The sequence below is a fragment of the Lissotriton vulgaris genome, chromosome 9, assembly GCF_964263255.1.
Source record: "Lissotriton vulgaris chromosome 9, aLisVul1.2, whole genome shotgun sequence".
NCBI lineage: Eukaryota > Metazoa > Chordata > Amphibia > Caudata > Salamandridae > Lissotriton > Lissotriton vulgaris.
The window spans coordinates 224,061,977-224,085,340 of NC_141697.1; the positions used below are offsets into that span (position 1 = coordinate 224,061,977).

Sequence of the window (23,364 nt, forward strand, 5' to 3'; positions counted from 1 at the left end):
TCACCGGTGCCGATCCCTAGGGTGTCGCCTTCGGGCGACGCCGTCCCCGATACCTCCCTCGATCCGGTTCCGGCATCCGTATCCGACGCTGATTGGAGATTTTTACTTCAACGAACCGGCCCCATCCTTTGACAACCCTGATTATCAGGAGATGGGTGATGAGGTGTATTGGGAGGGGTCTGAGGACCCTCTGGCACGTGATTGTTAGTCCCAGCAGGACTGGACAGGTGAACTTGGGAATGCCAGTGGTCTGGACACTTCGCCGGACACTGGTTTTGTCTCACCTCCTACCATGGCTACGGATTCGGGGGCAACCTACAGTGTGGTGATGACTCGGGCGGCCAGGGCCTTGGGCCTTGAGCTCCCCTTTGTGGCCGTGAGGACTAACCTCCTCACTGAGGTCCTTAAACTGCAGTCAAGCTCGGCTGAGCCTCTGCTGCCGTTTAATGAGGCCTTGACTGACGTTCTTTTGAGCTCTTGGTCCAGGCCCGCTACAGGTCCGCCTGTATATAGGAACCTGGCCAGACGCCACTGCCCGGCCCCGGGCGACCCTTGTTTCCTGTCCACCCTTCCCACTTGGGAGTCTGGTCATCCAGGCCTCCCAACTCCCAGACCGCATTCCCGACGGCTCTGCCCGGTCGGGAATCCAAGAGGTACGAGCAATATGGCAAGAAGGTATTCTCCTCCCTGAGTTTGGGACTGCGGTCTTCCAACACTGCATGCCTTCTGGGACGCTACACCCACTCTCTGTGGGACACGGTTGCGGGCGTGCTGCCAGAATGCTCGACGGAGGTCAGGGCTAAACTCACCCAAGCCCTTGCGGAGGGTCGAGATGCGGCACGTTTTTCCATCCGGTGTGGGCTGGATACCGACTCACTGGGCAGAGCGATGGCAACGACGGTGGCGATTCGTCGCCACGCCTGTTTAAGGTCTGCCAACTTTTCGGCCGATGTCCAGAATACACTTATGGACATGCCGTTTGATGGCCATCGCCTTTTTGGCGACAAGGCAGACCATGCGCTTGAGCGCTTTAAGGACTCCAGGGCTACGGCCAAGTCCTTGGGCCTCTCGGCCCGGCGCCTGCAAACGGGTGCCTTTCGCTCCTTTCGTTGCCAAGGAAGGGGCGCCCCCACACGTGCTGCCAGCCACGCACCGCAGACTAATTTCCAACGCGGTGGCGGCCGTGGAAACCGCCGTCAGTCCACTCCATCCCCCGCAGCATCTGCCTCTAAAGCCTCCTAGTCCGTACCTTCAGGCCCACGTGACGCCAGTGGGGGTCAGGGTTGGCCATCACCACTTCCACTGGCGCACTGTCACTTCGGACAGGTGGGTGCTGCAAATCGTCCGAAGAGGCTACTCCCTCCCCTTTGAGGCGACCCCTCCAGCCATGCCACCGCAATACCACCAAGTGTCGGGGGATCACTTGCGACTTCTGCAGGAGGAAGTTACGCCCCTCTTGGCCAAGGAGGCGATCGAGCGCGTTCCTGGGCCAGAAGTAGGGTGTGGTTGCTACTCCCACTAGTTTCTGGTACCCAAGAAGGGCAAAGGGGGCCTACGCCCTATCTTGGATCTACGGAATGTCAAAATGCTGACACTAGCTCAGGTCTTAGCTGCCCTGGACCCAGGAGACTGGATGGTAGCGTTGGACTTGCAGGACCCTTATTTCCACATTCCCGTCCTGCCTGCCCACCGGCGCTAGCTCCGGTTCACGGTAGGCCACAAGCACTTTCAGTTTACCGTGCTCCCCTTCGGCCTCACCAGCGCCCCACGGGTGTTCACGAAGATGATGGCGGTGGTCGCAGCTCATCTGCGCAGGTTAGGGGTTTCAGTCTTCCCCTACCACCACGACTGGCTGTTGAAGGCGGGCTCGCCCCAGACAGTCGTCAGCCACCTCCAGGCGACGGCAGACCTTCTGCACCAGCTGGGGTTCTCCATCAATGTGCCGAAGTCACACCTGTGCCCCTCCCAGAAGCTCCTATTCTTCGGAGCGGTTCTCGACTCGGCGCAGTTTCGGGTTTATCCTCCCGAACAGCGGGTTCGGGATATTCAGGCTCTGATTCCGATCTTTCAGCCTTTATCCCGAGTCTCGGGCAGGTTGACGCTGCGGCTTCTGGGGCTCCTGCATCCTCTGGTGCATCACGCCCGATGGCGGATGCGGTCTCTGCAGTGGGACCTGAAGTGTCAGTGGGCCCAGCATCAGGGCAACCTGTCCGACCATGAGCTGATCTCGGAGGGCACTGCGAGACAGCTGCAGTGGTGGCTCACGGACCGTGATTGGGTCAGCGGCAGATCCCTCTCCCTTCCCCAGCCGGAGCACGTGGTTGTGATGGACGCATCCCTCCAGGGCTGGGGTGGCCACATGGGAGAGGCAGAGATCAGAGGCCTCTGGTCTCCGGCGGAGTCCCGGCTCCATATCAACCTTTTGGAGCTGCGGGCGATTCGTCCAGCACTGAAGACATTCCTCCCCTCTGTCCGGGGGGGAGTGTAGTGCAGGTGTTCACAGACAACACCACCGCCATGTGGTACTGCAACAAACAAGCGGGATGGGCTCTGCGCCTCTGGCAATGGCTGGAACATCAGGGCGTGACCCTGGTGGTTCAACACCTGGCAGGTTCTCTGAACGCCAGGGCGGACGAACTCAGCCGACGGTGCATGATGGATCACCAATGGCGTCTGAACTCCGGCGTGGTGCAAGGTCTCTTTCTGCAGTGGGGAGAGCCTTGGTTAGATCTATTCGCCACCGAAGAGAACGCGCAATGTCATCAGTTCTGCGCGTTGGAATTTCCAAGGCGGCACTCGCTCGGAGACGCTTTTCGTCGCGAGTGGAGTTGCGGTCTGTTGTATGCCGTTCCGCCTATACCACTTCTGCCCAGAGTGCTGAAGAAGATCAAACGCGACCAGGCCCAAGTCATCCTTGTGGCTCCGGACTGGGCACGAAGGTACTGGTATCCCGAGCTACTCGGTATGTCAGTCGATCCCCCGGTTCGTCTGCCTCTTCAGGAGGACCTTCTGTTGCAGCAGCAGGGGACGGTCCTCCACCCGAACCTGTCCAGTCTCCACCTCAATGCTTGGAGACTGAGCGGCGACAATTGAAGCCATTTGACTTGCCTCCTGAAATTTGTAATGTGATTCTGGCAGCCAGGGGTCCCTCCACAAAGTCGGTATACGCCTGCAGGTGGAACAGATTTGTGGCATGGTGCACAGCAAAGGCTGTGGATCCTCTCTCTGCCCTTCTTTCTGAGGTCTTCTCTTCCTTCTTTCTCTTGCGCATCAGGGCTCTGCTCTGGGCACGATCAAGGGCTACCTTTCTGCCCTTTCAGCCTTTCTAAGACTGCCTGATCAACCGTCTTTGTTCAAGTCCCCCATTGTAACTCGGTTTCTGAAAGGCATCACACACATGTTTCCCCCTGTTCCGTTTGTGATGCCTCAGTGGGACTTGAACCTTGTTCTTAACTATCTGATGTGCGCTCCCTTTGAGCCACTTCTCAACTGTCCTCTCCGCCTTCTTACTCTGTAGACTGCTTTCCTGGTTGCCATCACCTCTGCCAGGAGAGTGAGTGAGCTCCAGGCTCTTTCATCCAAACCTCCTTTCCTTTCTGTCCATCCGGACAAGGTTGTATTGCGGACTAGACCCTCTTTCCTGCCCAAGGTTGTCACGGCCTTCCACATCGACCAGTCTATCACCTTGCCCACCTTCTTTCCGCCACCGCATCCCTCAAAAGAGGAAGAGCGGCTCCACCGTCTGGACCCAAAACGTACGCTTTCATTCTATCTAGATCGCACACGCCAGTTCCGGGTGGACGACTAACTCTTTGTTGGTTACGTGGGCGCTAAGAAGGGACGGGCGGTGCACAAGTGGACCATCTCTCGGTGGGTCATCTTGTGTATCAAGGCATGCTACGGCGGCTACCACTGCCCTGGGCCGGGGAGTCCCTTTGCAGGACATCTGTCAGGCAGCTACGTTGGCCTCGCTGCACACGTTCGCAAGACACTTCTGCCTGGACAGCCAAGTCCGGAGGGATGGCTTCTTCGGCCGTTCCGTCCTCCAGGACTTTCTGGTGTGATTATTGGTTCGCAGACCGACCACCAGGGTTGGTATTGCTGGGGTATCTATTCTAAGGTAAGGAATCTAATACTAACCTGTTTCTTTCAGATGAACAAGTTACTTACCTTCGGTAACGATATATCTGTAAGAAACAGTAGTTAGTATTAGATTCCTTACCGCCCCACCCATCATCCCCGTTCTGCGAACCGATATCTATAGTTAAGGTCATCCCCTTTGAGGGCCCTAGTTTCAATGGCACCAGTGTTGGTTTTTTACATGGCTCTGCGTTTTTGTCGCGGAAAAGCTGTGTATAAGAACTGACGTCAGCACGTGAGGGCGGCGTCTAAGTACTCCGGCGACGTCATGCCGGTGCCGCCGACGACGGATGCGGAGCCGCAGACGGCGCCTACCGACGCGCAAGGGTACTGCTACGCAAAAGTTTCCGGATCCAGACTGACGCCTGGGGATATTCTAAGGTAAGGAATCTAATACTAACTACTGTTTCTTACAGATATATCGTTATCGAAGGTAAGTAACTTGTTCTTCAGTCCCATTCTGGATTTGCGACAAGCAAACAAGTGGCTCTGCAGGGAGAAGTTTTGCATGTTGTCCTTGCACCAGATTTATCGTCCGCTGCATCGAGGCGATTGGCTTTGCGCAATAGATCTGCAGGACGCATACTTCCATGTACCCATTGCACAGAAACATCGGAAGTTCCTACGCTTCCTAGTCGGCACCAAACACTATCAGTACACCGTACTTCCGTTTGGTCTGAAGTCTGCACCCAGGACTTTTTCAAAATGCATGGCAGTGGTGGCGGCACAGCTGAGAAAGAACAAGGTGTTTGTCTACCCGTTCCTGGACGACTGGCTGATCAAAACCTCCACCTTCCAGGAAGCACAATTTCATTTTAACAGGACGACTGTTCTGTTGAGCCAACTGGGTCTACACATCAACATGTCCAAGTCTGTTCCGACTCCTGTTCAGTGTCTGCAGTACTTGGGAACCTCCATCGACACTCGCAGAGCAAGCGTGTGTCCTTCGGAGGAGCGACGATTATCGATCCTTCGGAATGCTCAGACTCATGTCAGTTTCATCAACGACGGTGAGGACAGTGTCATCTCTCCTGGGGTCGATTGCTTCTTGCATCTTCCTTACACCACATGCACACCTCCACATGAGACTGCTGCAGGAATGTCTGGAGGATCAGTGGGACCAGAAACGAGGGAGCTGGGAGGACAAGATCACACTGTCCCAGCATGCTCAGCAGTCACTGAAGTGGTGGTGTTCAACAGAGAATCTCCTCAAGGGGGTTCCATTCCTCAAGGACATTCCAATACAGACCATTGTGATGGATGCTTCTCTCCAGGGCTGGGGAGCGCATTCGGACCATCTACAGATCCAAGGAACGTGGTCCCAGGCGGCGTCCACGTACCATATACATTTTCTGGAACTCGGAGCTGTTCACTTGGCACTGAAGGCCTTCCATCCGTCCTTCCAGACCAACTCCCTGCTTGTACAGACTGACAATACGACCACAAAGTATTACCTCAACAGGCAGGGATCCTCGGGATCGCGCACACTGTCTCAGGAAGCGCAGGCGATCTGGCACTGGCTGCTAGCCAGAGGACTGACGATAACTGCTACCCATCTACCAGGTGTGCAGAATGCTCAGGTGGACGCACTCAGCAGGCTCGTTCAGGAGAACCACGAGTGGGTTCTAAACGACGAGGTGCTAGGAAACATCTTCGAAAGATGGGGCACTCCAGGCGTAGATCTTTTCGCCACCGCCGAAAACAGCTAATGCCAAGTCTTCGCCGCCAGGTTTTACCAACCGGGAACTCTGGGGACTGCGCTATGGATAAGCTGGTCGAACAGCTTTCTGTACGCTTTTCCACCCATTTCCCTGATTCCGGCAGTGCTCATCAAGCTGTCTCAATCTAGAGCATGAATGTCCTCATTGCTCCGGAGTGGCCTCGACAGTGGTGGTTCACAGACCTGCTCCACCGGTCTCTCCAACCCCATCTGCGGCTTCCATGTCGGCCGGACCTTCTAACGAAGTTCGGGGGCAGATGGTGCACCCCAACCTCTCATCGTTGAGTTTGGCGGCATGACTCCTGAGATAGTACAATATGGACACTTGAACTTGCCAGACAACTGTATGGAAATACTTAAGGAGGCTAAAAGGCCATCCACCAGGACTTCCTAAACCTACAAGTGGAAGAGGTTCTGCATTTGGTGTACATACAAGAACGCTGATCCTACCTCCTTCAAGGAAGATGTCCCCCCTCCTTACCTCTTGCATTTAGCTCAATCTGTCCTTAATTTCCATTCTATTAAGGTTCACCTTGCAGCATTAACTGCATATAGGAAATGCCCTTCACAAACATCCTTTTTCCAAATACCTTTAATTAAAGATTTTTTGGAGGGTTTGAAGAAGGTGTTTTCCCCCATTAGGCGTCCTTCGCCTTCATGGGAGCTGAATGTGGTGCTGTCCAGGTTGATGAAGGAGCCTTTTGGGCCAATTCATAAGGCTTCTCTGCAGCATTTGTCCTGGAAGGCGGCTTTCCTGGTGGCTATAACATCAGCGCGCAGGGTGAGTGAGATTCAGGCTATGTGTTGTCAAGAGCCCTATACAGTATTTCATGCTTCCAAGGTTATCATGAGGACTCACCCTAAATTTCTCCCCAAGGTGATATCTGATTTCCATGTCAACCAGACAATCACATTACCGACGTTTTTTCAACATCCCTCCTCTCCGGCGGAGAGGTCCCTTCATTAACTGGATGTGAGGCGGGTGTTAAATTTTACTTAGATAAGACCAAGGACATTCGTAGGTCAGATCAGTTGTTTGTGAATTACGGTTCAGTCAGGACTGGCCTTGCTACCTCCAAACAGTCCATATCTAGGGGGATTGTGTCCTGTATACAACTATGCTACCAGAAGGCTAACAAGGATCTAGGGGGTAAGCCTAAGGCTCATTCAACTAGAGGCAAAGCAGCTACTACGGCTTTGCTACGTAACAATCCCATTGCAGACATCTGTAGGGCGGCTACGTGGAAGTCTGTCCACACATTTGCGTAGCATTACTGCCTGGATTCTGATGCCAGGACAGATGCGCAAGTTGGGCAGGCTTCGCTGAGGAATTTATTTGCTCAGTAAGGATTTTTTGTCTTAGTTTTCTTCCACCGCTGGATTTGGTTTTGGGATGGGCTTGCCATTCTATTCACAGATTATGACTATACACAGAGATCCCCTACTACAGAAGGAGTAGTTTCTCACCTGTAACTCCAGTTCTGTAGTAGGGGTATCTCTGTTATAGTCATAAGCGACCCACCCTCCTCCCCGGTGGAAGTAAACTTATTTTTCCTGAATGCTACAGGCCTGGCTTTAAGAGAACTTCAAAAAGAACTGAAAGTAACTTGCCTTTGGCTGTGCATCATGGGATACCGAGGGTCTCTGAAGGGTTCCTTAAAGGCACGGTATCCCTTTTCCAGACACATAAAGGCAGCCTATGAGGCTTGTCTGTCCAACCCGTCCTCTCTATCATGCAAAGGATTTTTTTTGTGAAGGGGAGTTTCTATATGTGTGGTGAAACTCTGTAAAATGTAATTATATTATTCGGCTATCCTTTTCACTTCTGGATGAAGTGCTAGCCAATGTAGCCTTGTTAATGTCAGGCTGCATTATTTGTCTTTTATTTTCTCTTAAGTGTCTATGCAGGACTGCAGAAGAAGATGACTTAGAGACTGTTCTGATTGCTCCGGGGTCCCCGCACATGGGCGGGAGTATTAACAGATTATGGCTATAACAGAGATACCCCGACTGCTGAACTGGAGTTACAGGTAAGAAACTACTCCTTTCATATTATATCTTCATCATGTGAAGTGCATCACATTTCTTCAATGTTTACAGTACTATACTATACATGCAAAGTGCTTCCTCTCTCTTTAAAAAAAATGCAGCACTGTGCATATATTGAAGAATTTGTAAGTACTTGACCTGTTGTCTATGCTGTATATGTTAAGCTTGATGTTCTCTACATTGTGAAGATGTTGAAATATGAAATAATTACCTTTTTATGTGCCTTTAGAATGGACTAGTAGGAGAATGAAAGAATCTAATTTGTAAATGGACAAACTAGAAGTCAGTATAGTTTTCAACACATGTAAAATATGAATATTTGTGTGGAAGGTGTTTTGTAGAAACTTTGTCAAGTATTTCTTCTTAATTCATATTTATTGATAGTATAATCAAGGCTCCTGTATAAATCAGATCACCTTTTTCAGCAATCAATACAGATGAACACCCTGGAAAATTAGAACTTCTAATAGAGACTGCTAACCGCAGATTATTCGCCTTTTGAATATTCCCTAGGCGTCAGAGTGGATACGCAAACTTTTCAGCAGTACCTCTGTGCTCCTGTAGGTGGCACCTTCAGCTCCGGACTCATTCCTTTCTGGATATTATTTTTCGGAGCCTATATAGGCACCTCTCCAGCACACTGACGTCCATTCCATTCTTTCCACCCACAAGAGGCAGATCTGGAGCTATCGTGTATCTATTTGAGACCCCTTTTACCTTAAAAAAATTGTTAAACAGTATGCAAGGGAAATGTCACTTTCCAAAATAACAGGTTTAAACCTTGTAGGGACTGTTGCAAGCAAATGTCTGTGACAGACCCTCATCAGCTTTACCTGTGGTGCCTGGGGTCAAGTCATGACTCCTAAGGCCTTCATTGATTGTTCGTTAAACCCGAAGGCCATATGAGACCACGAGGCAAAACTCTACATCGCCAAACATTGGAAGATTTCATTATGGCACTGCTTCAAGTTGAAAGTACGATCCTGGAACCTTTCCAGATCCCGAAGTCACAGGAGTGGTTCCAGGGATCAGTCTTTGTCTTGATCAAAGTTGTTGGGTAAGTGAAAGAAACAAGCATTGGCAAAGCCAATTAGTCTCGCCTTTCTAAGAAGACTTTTTGGCTTTGCCAATGTGTTTTATTCATGTTGTACACCAGCGGACCTGCTGTTAATGGAGTAGAGGTGAATGGCGTGGAGTGTTGTAGAGTGGAATGGCGTAGAGTGGAGTTGCATAGAGTGAAATCGCATGGAGTGGCATAGAGTAGACTGGTGTAGAGTGTTGCAGAGTATAGTGATAGAGTTCAGCTCTTAGAATTCAGCTGTGTGCAATGCAGCATCAGCATCATAGAATGCAATGGCATAAATTAGAGTACATTGATGTAGAATGGTGCAGTATAGAATATAGTGCCATAGAATGCAGTGGTGTAGAGTAGGATGCAGTGGCATAAAGTGGAGTGATGTAGAGTAGTGTAAAGTAGAATGCAGTAATGCAGAGTAGAGTGGCATAGAGGTCGGTGGAGTAGAGTGCAGTGTTGCATAGTAAAGCGAATTGGCATATAGTGGTGTTGAGTAGAGCGACGTAGAGTAGGGAGCTGCAGAGTGGAGTGCAGTGGTGTAGAGTATAGTGATGCAGAGTGCAGCAGTATAGAATTCAGCAGCATACAATGCTGCATCACGGAATGCAGTGGTGTAGCTTAGAGTGGTTCATAGTAGAGTGCAGTGGTGCAATGTGGAGTGGCATAGAGTACAGTGGTTTAGAGTGGAGTGATGCAGAGTAGAGTGGCGTAGAGTCCGGTGGCCAAGAGTGCATTGTTGCAGAGTGGTGTAGAGTGGCATAGAGTACACTGTGCAAAGTACAGTGCAGTGGCATAGAGTAGATTGTTTCAGAGTAGAGTGCAGTAGCATCGAGTGCAGTGGTGCAGAGTAGATTACAGTGGTGTACATTGGATCGGTGTAGAGAACAGGGTCATAGAAGTGAGTGTTACTGAGAAAAGTACAGTGGCGTAGAGTGCATTGGCATAGAGTGCAGAGTAGAGTTGCGCAAAGTAGATTGGAGTGGCCTAGACTTGTGTGGTGTAAAGTTCAGTGGCGAAGAGTGTAGTGGTGTAGAGCGCATTGGCATAGAGTAGAGTGGTGCAAAGTAGAATAGAGCGGGTAGAGTTTAGTGGCATGGAGCAGTGTAAAGTGAAGTGGTGCAGAGTAGAGTGCAGTGGTGTGGAGTATACATGGTGTGGTAGCACACATGAAGTGGTAGCATACAGTCATTACAGACAACACATTTTCAATTGAAATGACCATCACATTTGCGCAGACATACAGTTTTACTAATAAAACTATACAGCACACAAATGATAATTCGTGGAAATGGCATCACGTAGTTGACTGATTTGTTTTAATCATATTAAAGTATTTGTTTCCAATACACTTCAGAATTAACAAACAATGTGCTTCATTTTTGCTTTGCTAATTCTGATACGTTTTGAAATACATGCACAGTTCATGTAAATGTTGTGTAGTAGAAGAAAAACTCTTTCTTACACCCAGTATCCTCCAACTTTGTCACATAAATCCTCTCACTTTAAAGTCAGAGAAATAAAATAAAATGTCAAGCCCCCTCATAAGGCAGAGCCTGACATTTGACTTCTGTCTTTTAATGCACAGCAAATGGAACAAGATAAGAGCAAGATTTACCGAAAGGAGCACTTTCAGAAGAATACTTTGCTCCTTGGGAGGGCCGATCTCAGCCTGGACAGACTAAAACAAATAAAGCTAACAAATAGAAAGCCAGAAAATGTGAGTTCTGCACTGTCTGGTACGCTTCGACCTAAAAAACAGAAGAAATCTTGGCCCTTCCCCGCCACTCTCATTCTCCTGAGAAGGTGCTTGGATGAGGCCATACTTCTCGACTTCTCACTCACGTAGTCTGTTGATTTTGGAATCTACTACGCTCGTTTTGGCGCAGCTCAATTTCCTGGCGCTTTCTGACACTCCAAAACAGATCGAAGAGCTCCATCAAGCCATGCTTCAACTCATCTGTTCCTAGCAAACTCCCTCTGGCAAGCCTTTGGGCCCATGGAGCTGAGAGGCCCTCTATGCGAAATACCACCAGCGAGTTCTGCATCTGCTCCGGTTGGTTCCTCTGAGCCCACCACGGGACTGCCACCAGCTCCAGTTCTGACTCCACCTCTGGCACCAAGTTCCAGGATGGTTCCCGGAACTTCGAACCAGATACCAAGACTAGAAGACGAGGTACCTATTGTACTATTTGACTCCAGGTCAATGCTGGTTCAACTGAAGCCTTGCCTGGCCACTGATGAGGCAGCACTTCTTCTACCTGACCCTTCTCAAGGGAGAACACATACTCTGCATTCCCTGTTTGGCATGGATGCGGAAACAGATTACCCCACGAATTATGAGGTTGGCCAGCTATACCACAAAGACAAATGGTACGTTCAATTACAAGTGGCTAGTAACCTCAATATGTGAATTAGGGCTCCTCTCACCCCTTGGGCCTTCCACTGAAGAGAGTGCTTCTTATGCCATGGTAATGCGTAAGGCGGTCGAAGTCCTTGACCTCCTGCTCCCTACCTTGGAGTTCAAGACCAATGTGCTTAAAGAAGTCCTGTCCTGCAAACATCCACTAATCCCCCTCTTACTTTTTAACAAGGCCCTTATACGGTACTTTGTTGGGGCATAGGACAAACCTTGCTTTAGCCCCTTGGTCAATTGCCGGATTGCACAACGCCACCTCCCTTGCCTAGTTAACACTGCATTTTTATTTCAGTACCCCTCCCCGAAAGCTAAATGGTGCAGGTATCGGACTAAGCAGTGAGACCTGAAGTCTCAGTGGGCCGACCATTAAGGGAACCTCTTCTACCACGTTCAGATTTTGGATGAGACGGCAAACATTCTGCTGTTTTGGTTGCTGGATCTCTATTAGGTGGTAGGCAGAGCCCTCATGCTTCCTCATCCAGAGCTGACAGGGGTGATTGATGCATCGCTTCAGCTTTGGGGTACTCATCTGAGAGACATGGAAACCAGTGGCCTCTGGTCTTCAGTGGATTCCCAGCTCCATATCAACCTTCTGGAGCTGAGATGCCACTGCTTGGCGCTAAAAGCTGTGCTTTCATCCATCAAAAGGAGGCTGGTATAGGACAACACCTAGGCATTTGGTACTGTAACAAGCAGGGCGGGGTGGGGTGATGGACAAGAGGCCTTGCACTTCTGCAAGAGCATTCCTTGGTGGTAAGCCACTTGGCAGGATCGTTGGAAGCCAGAGGAGACAAGCTCAGCTGTCAACTCCTAGCAGATCATGAGTGCCAGTCAAACCAAGAACCGGTGCAAGATCTCTTGCGTGAATGGAGGGAAACTTGCCTGGATCTGTTTGCACCAGGGATAACATGCAGTGTCAGCACTTCTGCACTTTGGAGTTTCCAAAGTGTCTCTCACTTGGAGATGCATTCTATCTCGAATGGAACTCTGGACACCAGTATGCCTTTCTGCCAAAACCACTCCTGCCCTGAGTTGTCAGGAAGGTCAGGACCAACTAGATCTAAGTCATCCTAGTGGCCCCAGATTTGGCACAGAGAGGATAGTATCTGGATCTCTAGGGGCTGAGTAGCTGTCCTCCGATTAGGCTGCCCCTACGGAATGGGTCTGCTGTTGTTCTGTACCCGGGCTCTCGCAACTCCCACCTTCATGCTTAAAGATTAAGCAAGGACTGGAGTTGGTTAATGTCATCTTGGCAGCCAAGCGTCCCTCCACAAAAACTGTATGTCTGTTGTTTAGACAGATATATGATTTGGTGCAGTACTTGGCAGTTAGACCTCCTCCAGGTTAAGTTATCTGATGTTTTGTTATAAGTTTTGTCTCTAGTGTGCCCAGCTTTGCCTAGGGCACAGTTAAAGGGATACCTTTAGTGTTTTTTTGCGGTTCCCGGTTCCGTCTTCATTCTTTATTCTTTATGTCTCAAGCACTTCTGCGCTCCTTGAAAGATTCACAACATTTTTTTGCTTCCTCTCTCTTTGCCATGATACAGTGGGACCCTAACTTGGTCCTTACATTTCTTTTTTTTCTTCTTTTTATTACCCATCAAAAAGTTGACATTAAAGAATACAAGTACATAAATTACACTGAGTAACAACAAAGACTATGGTTTGAGTTGGTTGTCTGAAACAGGGTCTGGGGGGGCACAGATACATCCACAATAGTTATTCCATTTGTTCCATTCTGAGGACCATATTTTGGAACACCCACGAGAGACATATACAGTTTTTTCTCTAACATGCACCAGTCCATGTCGTTTTTCCAGGAGTCCACCCTGGGTGGCTCCTTTGCTCCCCATAGCTGCGCTATGTTCTGGTCCTTACATTTCTGATATACACTCCCTTTGAGTTTGAGCTTCACAGCTGCTTCTTTAGCTCCATCAGCACAGCGTGCGAGTCCGCTTCAAGGACTCTGTGCCAAACTGCAGTACACCACTTTCTTCCCAGACAAACTGTTTTTTTTTGGACGCAGGCATCTTTCTTACCTAAAGTAGTTCCACGTCAACAACACACCACCATGCCAGTGTGCAAAGCTCTGCCTCACCCCTCTAAGGAGGAGGAGAGAGTCCACCATTTGGAACCCCAGAGAGCTCTCAGCTTTTATATTGAAATACTAAAGAACACTGGGTGGACGATCACCTCTTTGTGGGGTTCTCTGGAGCGTATAAAGGCAATGTTGTGCATAAGATACCATCTCCCACCTGGACATGTTTTGCATTAAGACCTGCTACACACTGGCCAAAATACAATCTCCATGAAGGAATACGTGCTCATTCTACTCAGGCCAAAGTTACCCCCACTGCATCGGCATGTGCAGTCCCTGTCCTGGACACTTGCCAGGCAAATTCATGAGTGCCCCTCCATACATTCACGTAGCACTATTGTCTCAATAGTTGGGTTTGCCGAGAGGGGCATTTTTTTCCAGTACGGTCCTGCAGGACTTTCTGGTTTGAGTCCATTCTCAGAACCCTCTCCGATTAAGTACTGCTTTAGTAGCTATTCAAAAGGTGAGGAATCTGCAGCTATAAGTCTACGAGAGGAACAAGTTCTTACCTTTGTTAATGTTCTTTCTGGTAGAGACTCTGTGTAGCCTCAGATTCCTCACAAACCCTCCCATCCTACCTTTTCTGTGATTGGTCTAGGAATCTGCACACTGATCACACCCAGTTTGCTAAAGGGGCTCAGCATCTGAGGGCGCAGATAGCCTTGAAAGCATCCTACGTCAACATACTGAAGTGGCGCCTTTGTAGGCTCTAGACGTCATTCGTCATATCCGTATCCAAAAGTTTCCCTATCCAGTCTGACATCTGGGGAATATTCAAAAGGTGAGGAATTGGCAGCTAGATGGTGTCTACCAGTAAGTGATTAACTGAAGGAAAGTAACTTATTATTTCAGTAATTTTTTTCCAACCCTTTTGTCCAGAGTACATTCAGGTATGCCATCTGACCCACATGAATTCTCTCAACAGTGTACTTTTGTATGACAGAAAAGCTCCATCATAACACCTGATAACCATGTGAGCAACAGGCATATTTCTTTTGCCATAGTTTTCTGTACACGATCATACAGTCTTTGTCTGTTTCCATGTTCACAGAAAACACAGTAATACCTTTAATTTACTCCACATGAAATCATTGTATTCAGGTTCTCAGTCTAATCCATGTTGCACTGTGCAAACCTCAATACGCAGTTTCCCATCTGGTCATATGCTCAACTTCCAGTACTACTTGAAATTTTCATTTGCTTGTCGTTATGCCCTTTCTCTTTAAAATGTCTTTCAGTGTGAGATTGTTCATTCTGAAGTATAATATTTGAGTGTTCCCTGCCTCATAATTTTACTTAACTTTGTATCATGCCTATATAATGTAGACCCAGTAAAAATTATTTTAAATTATTTGTTTAGTCCCATGAGCAACCAATTGTTCACTATATAATCCCTTTAATTTGGTTACTTTGTTTAGAGCTCTCAGTCACACATGTTAATCCAGAATCTAGTGTTTTTCGCTTTGTAGTGCAGTAAAATTTGGCTTTTCATATGTTTATTATTTGCACACTTTTCTGTAACACTTCATTCATATATCCTCTTTGCTTGAATTGATTTTTCAAGTGAAAAATATGTTCTTCAAAATGTGTTTCTTTTGAAATAATTTCTTTTAAATAAACTATCAGGCTGTATTGTAAATTACTTTTTTGTGGCAAATGGTGTGAAAACACAAATAATACACGCGTTATTACAAAACGTTATCTAGTTGTATACGTTTTTCTTAAATTGTTTGTTTTCATTACTCATTGCCGCTTCTTGAGTCCAAATTATTCAGTTCATCAATATTCCTTTTTAAAAGCATTTTGATACAGAACAATACCAAAAATAAATCTTTGATATCTTACATAATAAATTGTTAATTACATTTAATCTAATTATAATATATTGATGCCTCAAAAGTATAATGTTCACTGAAATGTTTTGAATTCTTGCAAGTGAGTGTTGGATTAAACAGTTAGCTGAAACATTTGATTATACAATATATAATTATGATTTAAGAAGAAATGCTATGCTCACATAAAAATGTGTAAGAATAAACATTTTCTTTATAACTGATTCATACAAATTGTCAACTTTAGTTCATCTAAAAGTATGCAGCATGGTGCTGCTTTAATGATTAAAAAGGAATACGATTTTGGAAACCTACGCTAATTTCTGACACACCCAGATTTTTTCAACAAGGATTACATGGAGAATTTAAAATATTGAGTGGGATTCTTGTTTATAAACCTTAATGGAAGTTTCTGGACCAAATCACAAGGGTATTGAACTGGCACTCATCTGATTTTAATTTAGTAATCTGTTAGTCATCTTCATTTAACTACCAATTATGTCTAGTTTTAAAGCGTTCTAATGCTGAATATGTTTCCCTCATTACAGATATTGTGATGGATTTGTACCCCAGGAAACCTCATGCTGTAGAGCAAAAAGTTTTAGTTGTTCTTTGGCATCTCTTAGGAAATCTTACAAACAGTGGCTCTCTTCCTGGAGCTGGAGGGAATATGCGGACAGCCACAGCTAAATTGTCAAAAGTACTTTTTGCAGAAATGGGTGAAAGTCTTTTGAACCAGGCTGCCTCCCAACCACTGCACATCAAAAATACTTTAGAAGAATTTTTAGAGCGATCTACCTAAGTGTAATTTAAGAACCTGTAAAATATCTGTATATATTTATATATAAATATATTTATATAAAGAAATATCTAACTAAAGCAGATGTGATTAACTAAAAACTGTTTACAGGATGACAAATGGAGCACTTCCAAAAGTTGCTTTTTCACAGTGCCTGCACTTTCTTTGTACATAAAACTGATGAAAATGCCTGCTTTTTGTCATCAACATGGAACGCATCATTTGTCCTATACCAGCACAACATGTATACCAGATCAGTATGACAGACTAAGATCTTTTTGCACATGCTCCTTGGAAGAACAACATGGAATCAGTCCACCACTTCTCCTAAAAGGAGAGTGCGACCTGCTCATTTGCACTCTTAAGGATACAGATATACCTGACCACTTGTGTTCTGTTGGATGTCAACTAGGTACTTTTGAGAGAAAGACAAATATTCTTATGTTATGACAGAATCATGTTCAAACATTTCTTAATGCAGCCTTCCCTTTTATAAATGCATTGGAAATAATCAATGGAAACTGTATTTGAAGAACTGGGTGTACATGTTGGAAAGAAATATTTATGAATTAGATCCTTTCATGATTGTGCAGTATTAGGTTGTTTTGCTGCTTGTCGGTGTAAGTTGCTAAATTGCTGAGCTCTATAATCATATGCTTAACATTGTCAAGTTAATTTAGACTGAATTGAAGCATGGTGGTCAAAATGTCTGAAGACAAAAAATAACTATTCTGTCCATCCTGTCAAAAGAAAAAATGTCCATGTGCTGAATGTAATTTCTGTATTTGATGTAAGTACTAAAGTACATCTGTTGTCTTAACAAGTTACAATTACTGTTCAATTCACCACAACCATAGTGCCAGGTCTTACATAGTTTTTTCAGTGAGATATTCAACTGCAAGTCCTGTACGGTACTCAATTTCCAGAAAAAAAGCAGTATGGTACAAAAATAAATGAATTTATTTCTTAAAATGCAGACCTGTCTCTTGCAAGCAGTGTGCTTACATTTAGACTGCCTTGGGGGCATAATGGAAAACTGTCAGCAAATTATTTTTTTACGTGTTATAATTCATATGAAATAAATAATCACTACACAAGTATCTCTCTTTCTTTAAGGCAATACTGTTGAGGTTCTAGATTATTTTAACACACTGAGTAATTATCAGAAAGTAACATATAGTAACATTGTGAAGAACCTGTGTGAAAGGTAGCAATGCTGGGTGTATGAGATCAAGTTGCCCTCTAAGGCACCCTGAGATCCTCATCTTATCAGTACTCCATATTGTACGCTCCATTTTCTTTGTTTTATGTACTGTTTTCCCAACCCTCTTTAGTTACTGTTAAAATGACAATCCTACATTTAAAGGTAGCTTATCTTAAATAAAATAGATAAGCTTGTTAGAACAGAATCTGACAAGAACACCTTGTATCTTTTACAAAATGTACTAAAATACTGTGATATATTTTCCTAATGTCTCTGTGTTGTTCCTTCAATTTGTACTCAAAGGAAAGTTAATATGCTGCATGCAAACCAAGTACAGATACTATTACCCCACTTTATAATTTGCAGTAGAAGAAACACACTGCGTCAGCCCCTGCTGTGTTATTTCCGGGGCACAGCTAATGCGATTGATAAAACCTATAATTCTGCTAGATGAATCTAACCATAGGTTTCACACTTTATGAATTTCTCCAGTTTACAGACTGGACCTAAAACTTTTTTATAGCAATTGCTTTTGCTCACCAGTAGGTTGCATCATTGTTTTCCGCAGCAGCGGAGTTCCAATTATAGTTTAGACACCACACCAGAATGATTACATCAGTTCCTTCTTTCGCACACTTCTACTAGAGTACAGAGACTTGGTCCAAAATATGTAACTTTTCACCAACATTTTATTTATCAGCAACAAAGCAGTGTGTTAAGGAACTTGTCACATTCTTAAAAATACAAGCTTCAAACTTTGCAGTGACAGCAAATGCTGGCCACGGATCCGTGCAATGTCTGCCTGTGGTCTGGGCACAAATTCATGAGACAACTGCCCACTAAGGTGAAGCTTTACATCGTTGAACACAAACAGCAAGGTGGGTTGCACACCAAATTTCTTCCTGGAATTTGAAAACCAAGTCAGTCGAAGAACCAGTCGCTCCACAAGCGCACAAAGTCTACGTGGGAATCATCCCAGTCCTGCCACTCTCACTCCTCTGAGAACTTGCTCAGTAAGCGCTCCAAAGACCTGACTCTGACCTAGTTATGATGTTGGTCTGAGTGCTCCACTAGATTCCTGGGCTGTTGTTAATCATGGAGCAGATATAGACACTTAGGGAGGCAATACTGCAACTGGCAGATCCCTGAAGCTCCTTTGGGCACCATTGAGCAGCATGGACTCAGACCTGAACTCCAGACATTGGTCTTGTGCCATCTCACCCTGTTGGGCCTCCATCCGACTCCCTGATGTTGTTGGCCAATGCGTCTACAAACGGTTTCTGATTGCGCCAGCCCTGACTCCAGCCAATTGGACTCTGATGCCCTGATGCCATTGTCGACTATGCCAGGTCTGTGTCTCACTATGAGATTATTGCGGTCCAGCCCCCAGCTTTGGTTGATCTCCCTCCAGCCTCTCCAACACCAGTATCACAATAAGCTAGAAACCTTGTTCAACACAAATTCTGACCCCGTTAAAGGGTTCCAAAACGTTCCACACAACGAGGATGATGATGAGGATACCAACAATTTTGACTCCCCTCATTACCCTAATGGTGGCCTGTATTTACATCTGTGAATGCCAGTGGTCTAAATGTTTCCCCGAAACTGAGTTGGACTCTCGACCGGGGCTCCCCCACTGATTAAAGTTCCTCTTTTGTAATAGTAGTCCACAGAGCAGCAGAACCATTTGACCAGCAACTACCTACCATGGAGAATAAAGCTAGCTTGCAACCTGTGCCTGCTACTTCAAAGTCCTAACTTCCTCAGTAAGTGATCTAGTAGCTAGGTGTCATTGACACCAGGGTCATGATAAAGCCTCATGCCTGAATGAGCACCTCAGGATCTTCCGGGGACATAGAGGCATCCCTGATAGACATGCCATTTGGTGGGTACCGGATTCTTGGAGAGAAAGCTGATTTGCCTTAGAGTGCTCCAAAGACAGCTGTTCCCTGCCTTAATTCCATCGACATGACAGGAAATTCAGAGGATACTGGTAGGGTTTGACCTATTGCCAGAGGCAGCCCTCACACCCTTACAACAGCCAACACAGCCCCTTCGTGGTGTTGATAGGGGCTGTGTACACCACCAGGGATAACGGGCTTCTTCCTCCTCCTCCCCTGCTGCTTCAGTTATATGTGACTGGTAAGGGGGCAGAATTTGTAGGGTTTTTCCTTTTTGGCTGGCGTACTATAACTTTAAACTCGTGAAGCAAATTCTTCAACACAGTTGAACCTTCCACTTCACTTCCATTCCCCTGACATCCCATTTGTTTTTGCTCAGGCTTCAGTGGGTCATGCCTTCATCCTTGTGCAGGATTTTCGGCTGCTATAGAGATGGTTCTGAAGGTGGAGAAGGGGATGGGGCAACTCTGGTTATTTTTTAGGTTTCCAGAAATGATGGTAAATTCAGAACAATTCTGTACCTTTGACTTCTGAACGCCTTTCTGCGGAAGGACGAGTTCAAGAGGTTGACTTTGGCCCAGGTTCTTTCCGCCCTAGATCCAGGGGTACTGAGCGATGACCTTGGACTTGCGGGACATGCATTCATCTACTTGTAGGACACCCCCGCGCCGCACGGCCACCAGCTGCTGCGTGTGCTCCCTCCGCCCTCTGCCTCGCTGCCCAGCTGCTGCCGCCCGACCACGCCCCCTCCCTCGAGCCTCGAGGTCCGTGGTAGCTCCTGTGCCCTGCTGTCTTCTGTTAGGCTTAGTAAGATCTGTATTGCTTAATCTGTGTAATATTGTCTTTTTTCCTTTATTGTCAGCATTGTCGTTTCTGTCCCTCTGTTCCCTCCCCGCTTCCCGCCACCGCCGCTAAGCCCCGCCCCTTTTTTGCCTTCTGTATCCCTCCCCGCTCCCGCCTCCCAGCTGCCCCGCCCACCCGCGCACTTGGCCATATATGGCGACCGTGCGAACGCGCAGCGGTCACGCACAGCGGGCGCGCCGATTGTGCGCCGAAGGCGCGCCAAAGGTAAGCCCGTCTGCGCCCGTCCGCGACCGGATCGCGCCCAGCGCCAGGACCCCTGGCCCACGAGGACCCCGACCGACCCGCCTGACGTACTCCGCCGCCACCCTCATCGCACTCAACACCGGCCGACTCCCAGAATGCCATCAAGCCACTCCACGTCGCACCCACGGACCTTTCAGCTGCCACGCCTGCAAGTTCACCTGCATCCGGACCTGCCTCGCACCGGCACCTGCCAAGCCGAACACCAGCAGCACCCACCTCAAGTGCATCCTGCTCAACACCCGCTCCGTCCACAGACACGCCATCGAACTCTGGAACCTCCTAGACGCCACAGCCCCTGACGTTGCCTTCCTCACAGAGACCTGGATGAACGCCTCTTCAGCTCCCGACATCGCCATCGCTATCCCAGAGGGCTACAAGATCGTCCGGAGGGATCGCAACGCCAACCAGATGGGAGGAGGCATTGCCATCATCCACAGGAACACCATCCGTCTCACGACCAGCACCGACAACACCCTGACCAGCGCCGAACACCTGCATTTCCAGATCCACACCAACCCGAACACCACCCTCAGAGGCACCCTGATCTACCGACCCCCTGGACCACGCACACAATTCAGCGAGGACATCGCCGACTTCGTCAGCCCGCATGCCCTCCCCTCCGCTGACTACATCCTCCTGGGGGACCTCAACTTCCACCTGGAGAACAACAACGACCGCAACACCAGCACCCTGCTCGACAACCTCACCAATCTTGGACTCAAGCAACTGGTGTCCACCCCCACCCACCTCGCCGGACACACACTCGACGCAGTCTTCTCCTCCAGCACAGACATCGACTTCAGCCACGCCACAGAGCTTCAATGGACGGACCACAGCTGCGTCCACTTCACCTTCAAGAGAACGACGACCCACCACCACCAGCAACAAGCCGCCCGCAGAAGCTGGAACAAGATCACAGCAGACCAGCTCGCCACCTCCCTGAGCCAGCACCCTCCTGCCAGCTCAGCGAACCCCAGCCAGGCCGCCGACAACCTCACGAAGTGGATCAGCAACTGCGCGGACGAACTCGCCCCGCTGAGGACCCCGCCCAGCAGACCCGGCAGCAAGAAAGCCCCGTGGTTCACCGACGAACTCAAGAGCTCCAAGAAGAACTGCCGAGCCCTCGAGAAAGTCTGGAGAAGGGAACCTACACCGGACAACAGGACCTCCTTCAAGCTTGCCACCCGGAAGCACCACCAGCTGATCCGCGCCGCCAAGAAAACAGCATTCAAGGACCGGTTGGACAACAACGCACACAACTGCAAGGAACTCTTCAACATCGTGAAAGAGCTTTCCAACCCCAGCGCAGGAAACAACGACATCACCCCATCGCAAGACCTCTGCAACTCCCTCGCTTCATACTTCCACAACAAGATCGCGGACATACACAACAGCTTCAACAACCAACCAACGCACACCATGACCGAACAACCACCCCCCACCACCACCCTCCACGCCTGGACCCCGATCAGCACCGAAGACACCATCCGCACGATGAACTCCATCCACTCCGGATCACCGACCGACCCCTGCCCTCACCACGTCTTCAACAAGGCCGACGCTGTCATCGCACCCCACCTGCGAGACATCATCAACACATCCTTCGACACCGCCACCTTCCCTGAGAGCTGGAAACACGCCGAACTCAGCGCTCTACTCAAGAAACCAACAGCGGACCCCACCGAACTCAAGAACTACCGCCCCATCTCGCTCCTCCCGTTTCCTGCGAAAGTCATCGAGAAGACCGTCAACAAGCAGATGGCCGCCTTCCTCGAGACAAACGGATCCCTCGACCCCTCACAGTCCGGCTTCCGAGCCAATCACAGCACCGAGACCGCCCTCATCGCCGCCACCGATGACATCCGAGCCCTGATGGACAATGGAGAAACAGCGGCCCTCATCCTCCTAGACCTCTCCGCGGCATTCGACACGGTCTGCCACCGCACCCTAGTACAGCGCCTCAGCAACACCGGAATCCAGGACAAGGCGCTGGAATGGATCATCTCCTTCCTCGACGGAAGAACATAGAGAGTCCGCCTACCACCGTACAAGTCAGAGGCCTCCGAAGTCATCTGCGGCGTCCCTCAAGGATCATCTCTGAGCCCCACCCTCTTCAACGTCTACATGAGCCCCCTCGCGGCCATCGTACGCAAACACAACCTCAGCATAATCTCCTACGCCGACGACACCCAGCTGATCCTCTCCCTGACCAACGACCCCGCCTCCGCCAGAGCCAACCTGCACGAAGGGATGAAAGAGGTAGCCGAGTGGATGACGACCAGCCGCCTGAAACTGAACTCGGACAAGACGGAGGTCCTCATCCTGGGCTCTTCACCCTCCGCCTGGGACGACTCCTGGTGGCCTCCCACCCTGGGCACCGCACCCAAACCGACAGACCATGCACGCAACCTGGGCTTCATCCTGGACTCCTCCCTCTCCATGACCAGGCAAGTCAACAACGTCTCCTCGGCGTGCTTCAACATCCTACGCATGCTACGGAAGATCTTCTGGTGGATCCCCACCGAGACCAGGAAGACCGTCACCCAGGCCCTCGTCACCAGCCGACTGGACTACGGCAACGCCCTCTACGCCGGTACCACCGCCAAGATCCAGAAGAGACTCCAGCGGATCCAGAACGCCTCAGCCAGACTCATCCTCGACATCCCACGAACCAGCCACATCACCGGACACCTGAGAGACCTTCACTGGCTCCCCGTCAACAAAAGAATCACCTTCCGCCTCCTCACCCACGCACACAAAGCCCTACACGACCAAGGCCCGAGCTACCTCAACAGCCGGATCAACTTCTACGCTCCGAAGAACGACTACAGGAGGAAGGTCCTTCTCCTACCTGACCGCCAAGACCTGGAACTCCCTCCCGACCGACCTGCGCCTGACCCAAGACCACCTCTCCTTCAGGAAGAATCTGAAGACCTGGCTGTTCGAGCAGTAGCGGCACCCCCCCCCCCCCCCCCCCCCCCCCAGCGCCTTGAGTATGTAGCGCGCTCTATAAGTGTCATTGAT

General features: G+C 48.7%; 1 protein-coding gene across 1 annotated transcript in view; it reads left to right on the forward strand.

Annotated features, from left to right (window-relative positions):
- Positions 1-17,223, forward strand: part of TOGARAM1 (TOG array regulator of axonemal microtubules 1) — an 871,068-nt gene extending 853,845 nt beyond the window's left edge. The window contains exon 22 of the mRNA XM_086937344.1: positions 15,878-17,223. Within this exon, the coding sequence (XP_086793470.1) occupies positions 15,878-16,131 (254 nt within the window). The 3' untranslated portion in view covers positions 16,132-17,223. The remainder of the gene's footprint in view (positions 1-15,877) is intronic.
- The last annotated feature ends 6,141 nt before the right edge of the window (positions 17,224-23,364 follow it).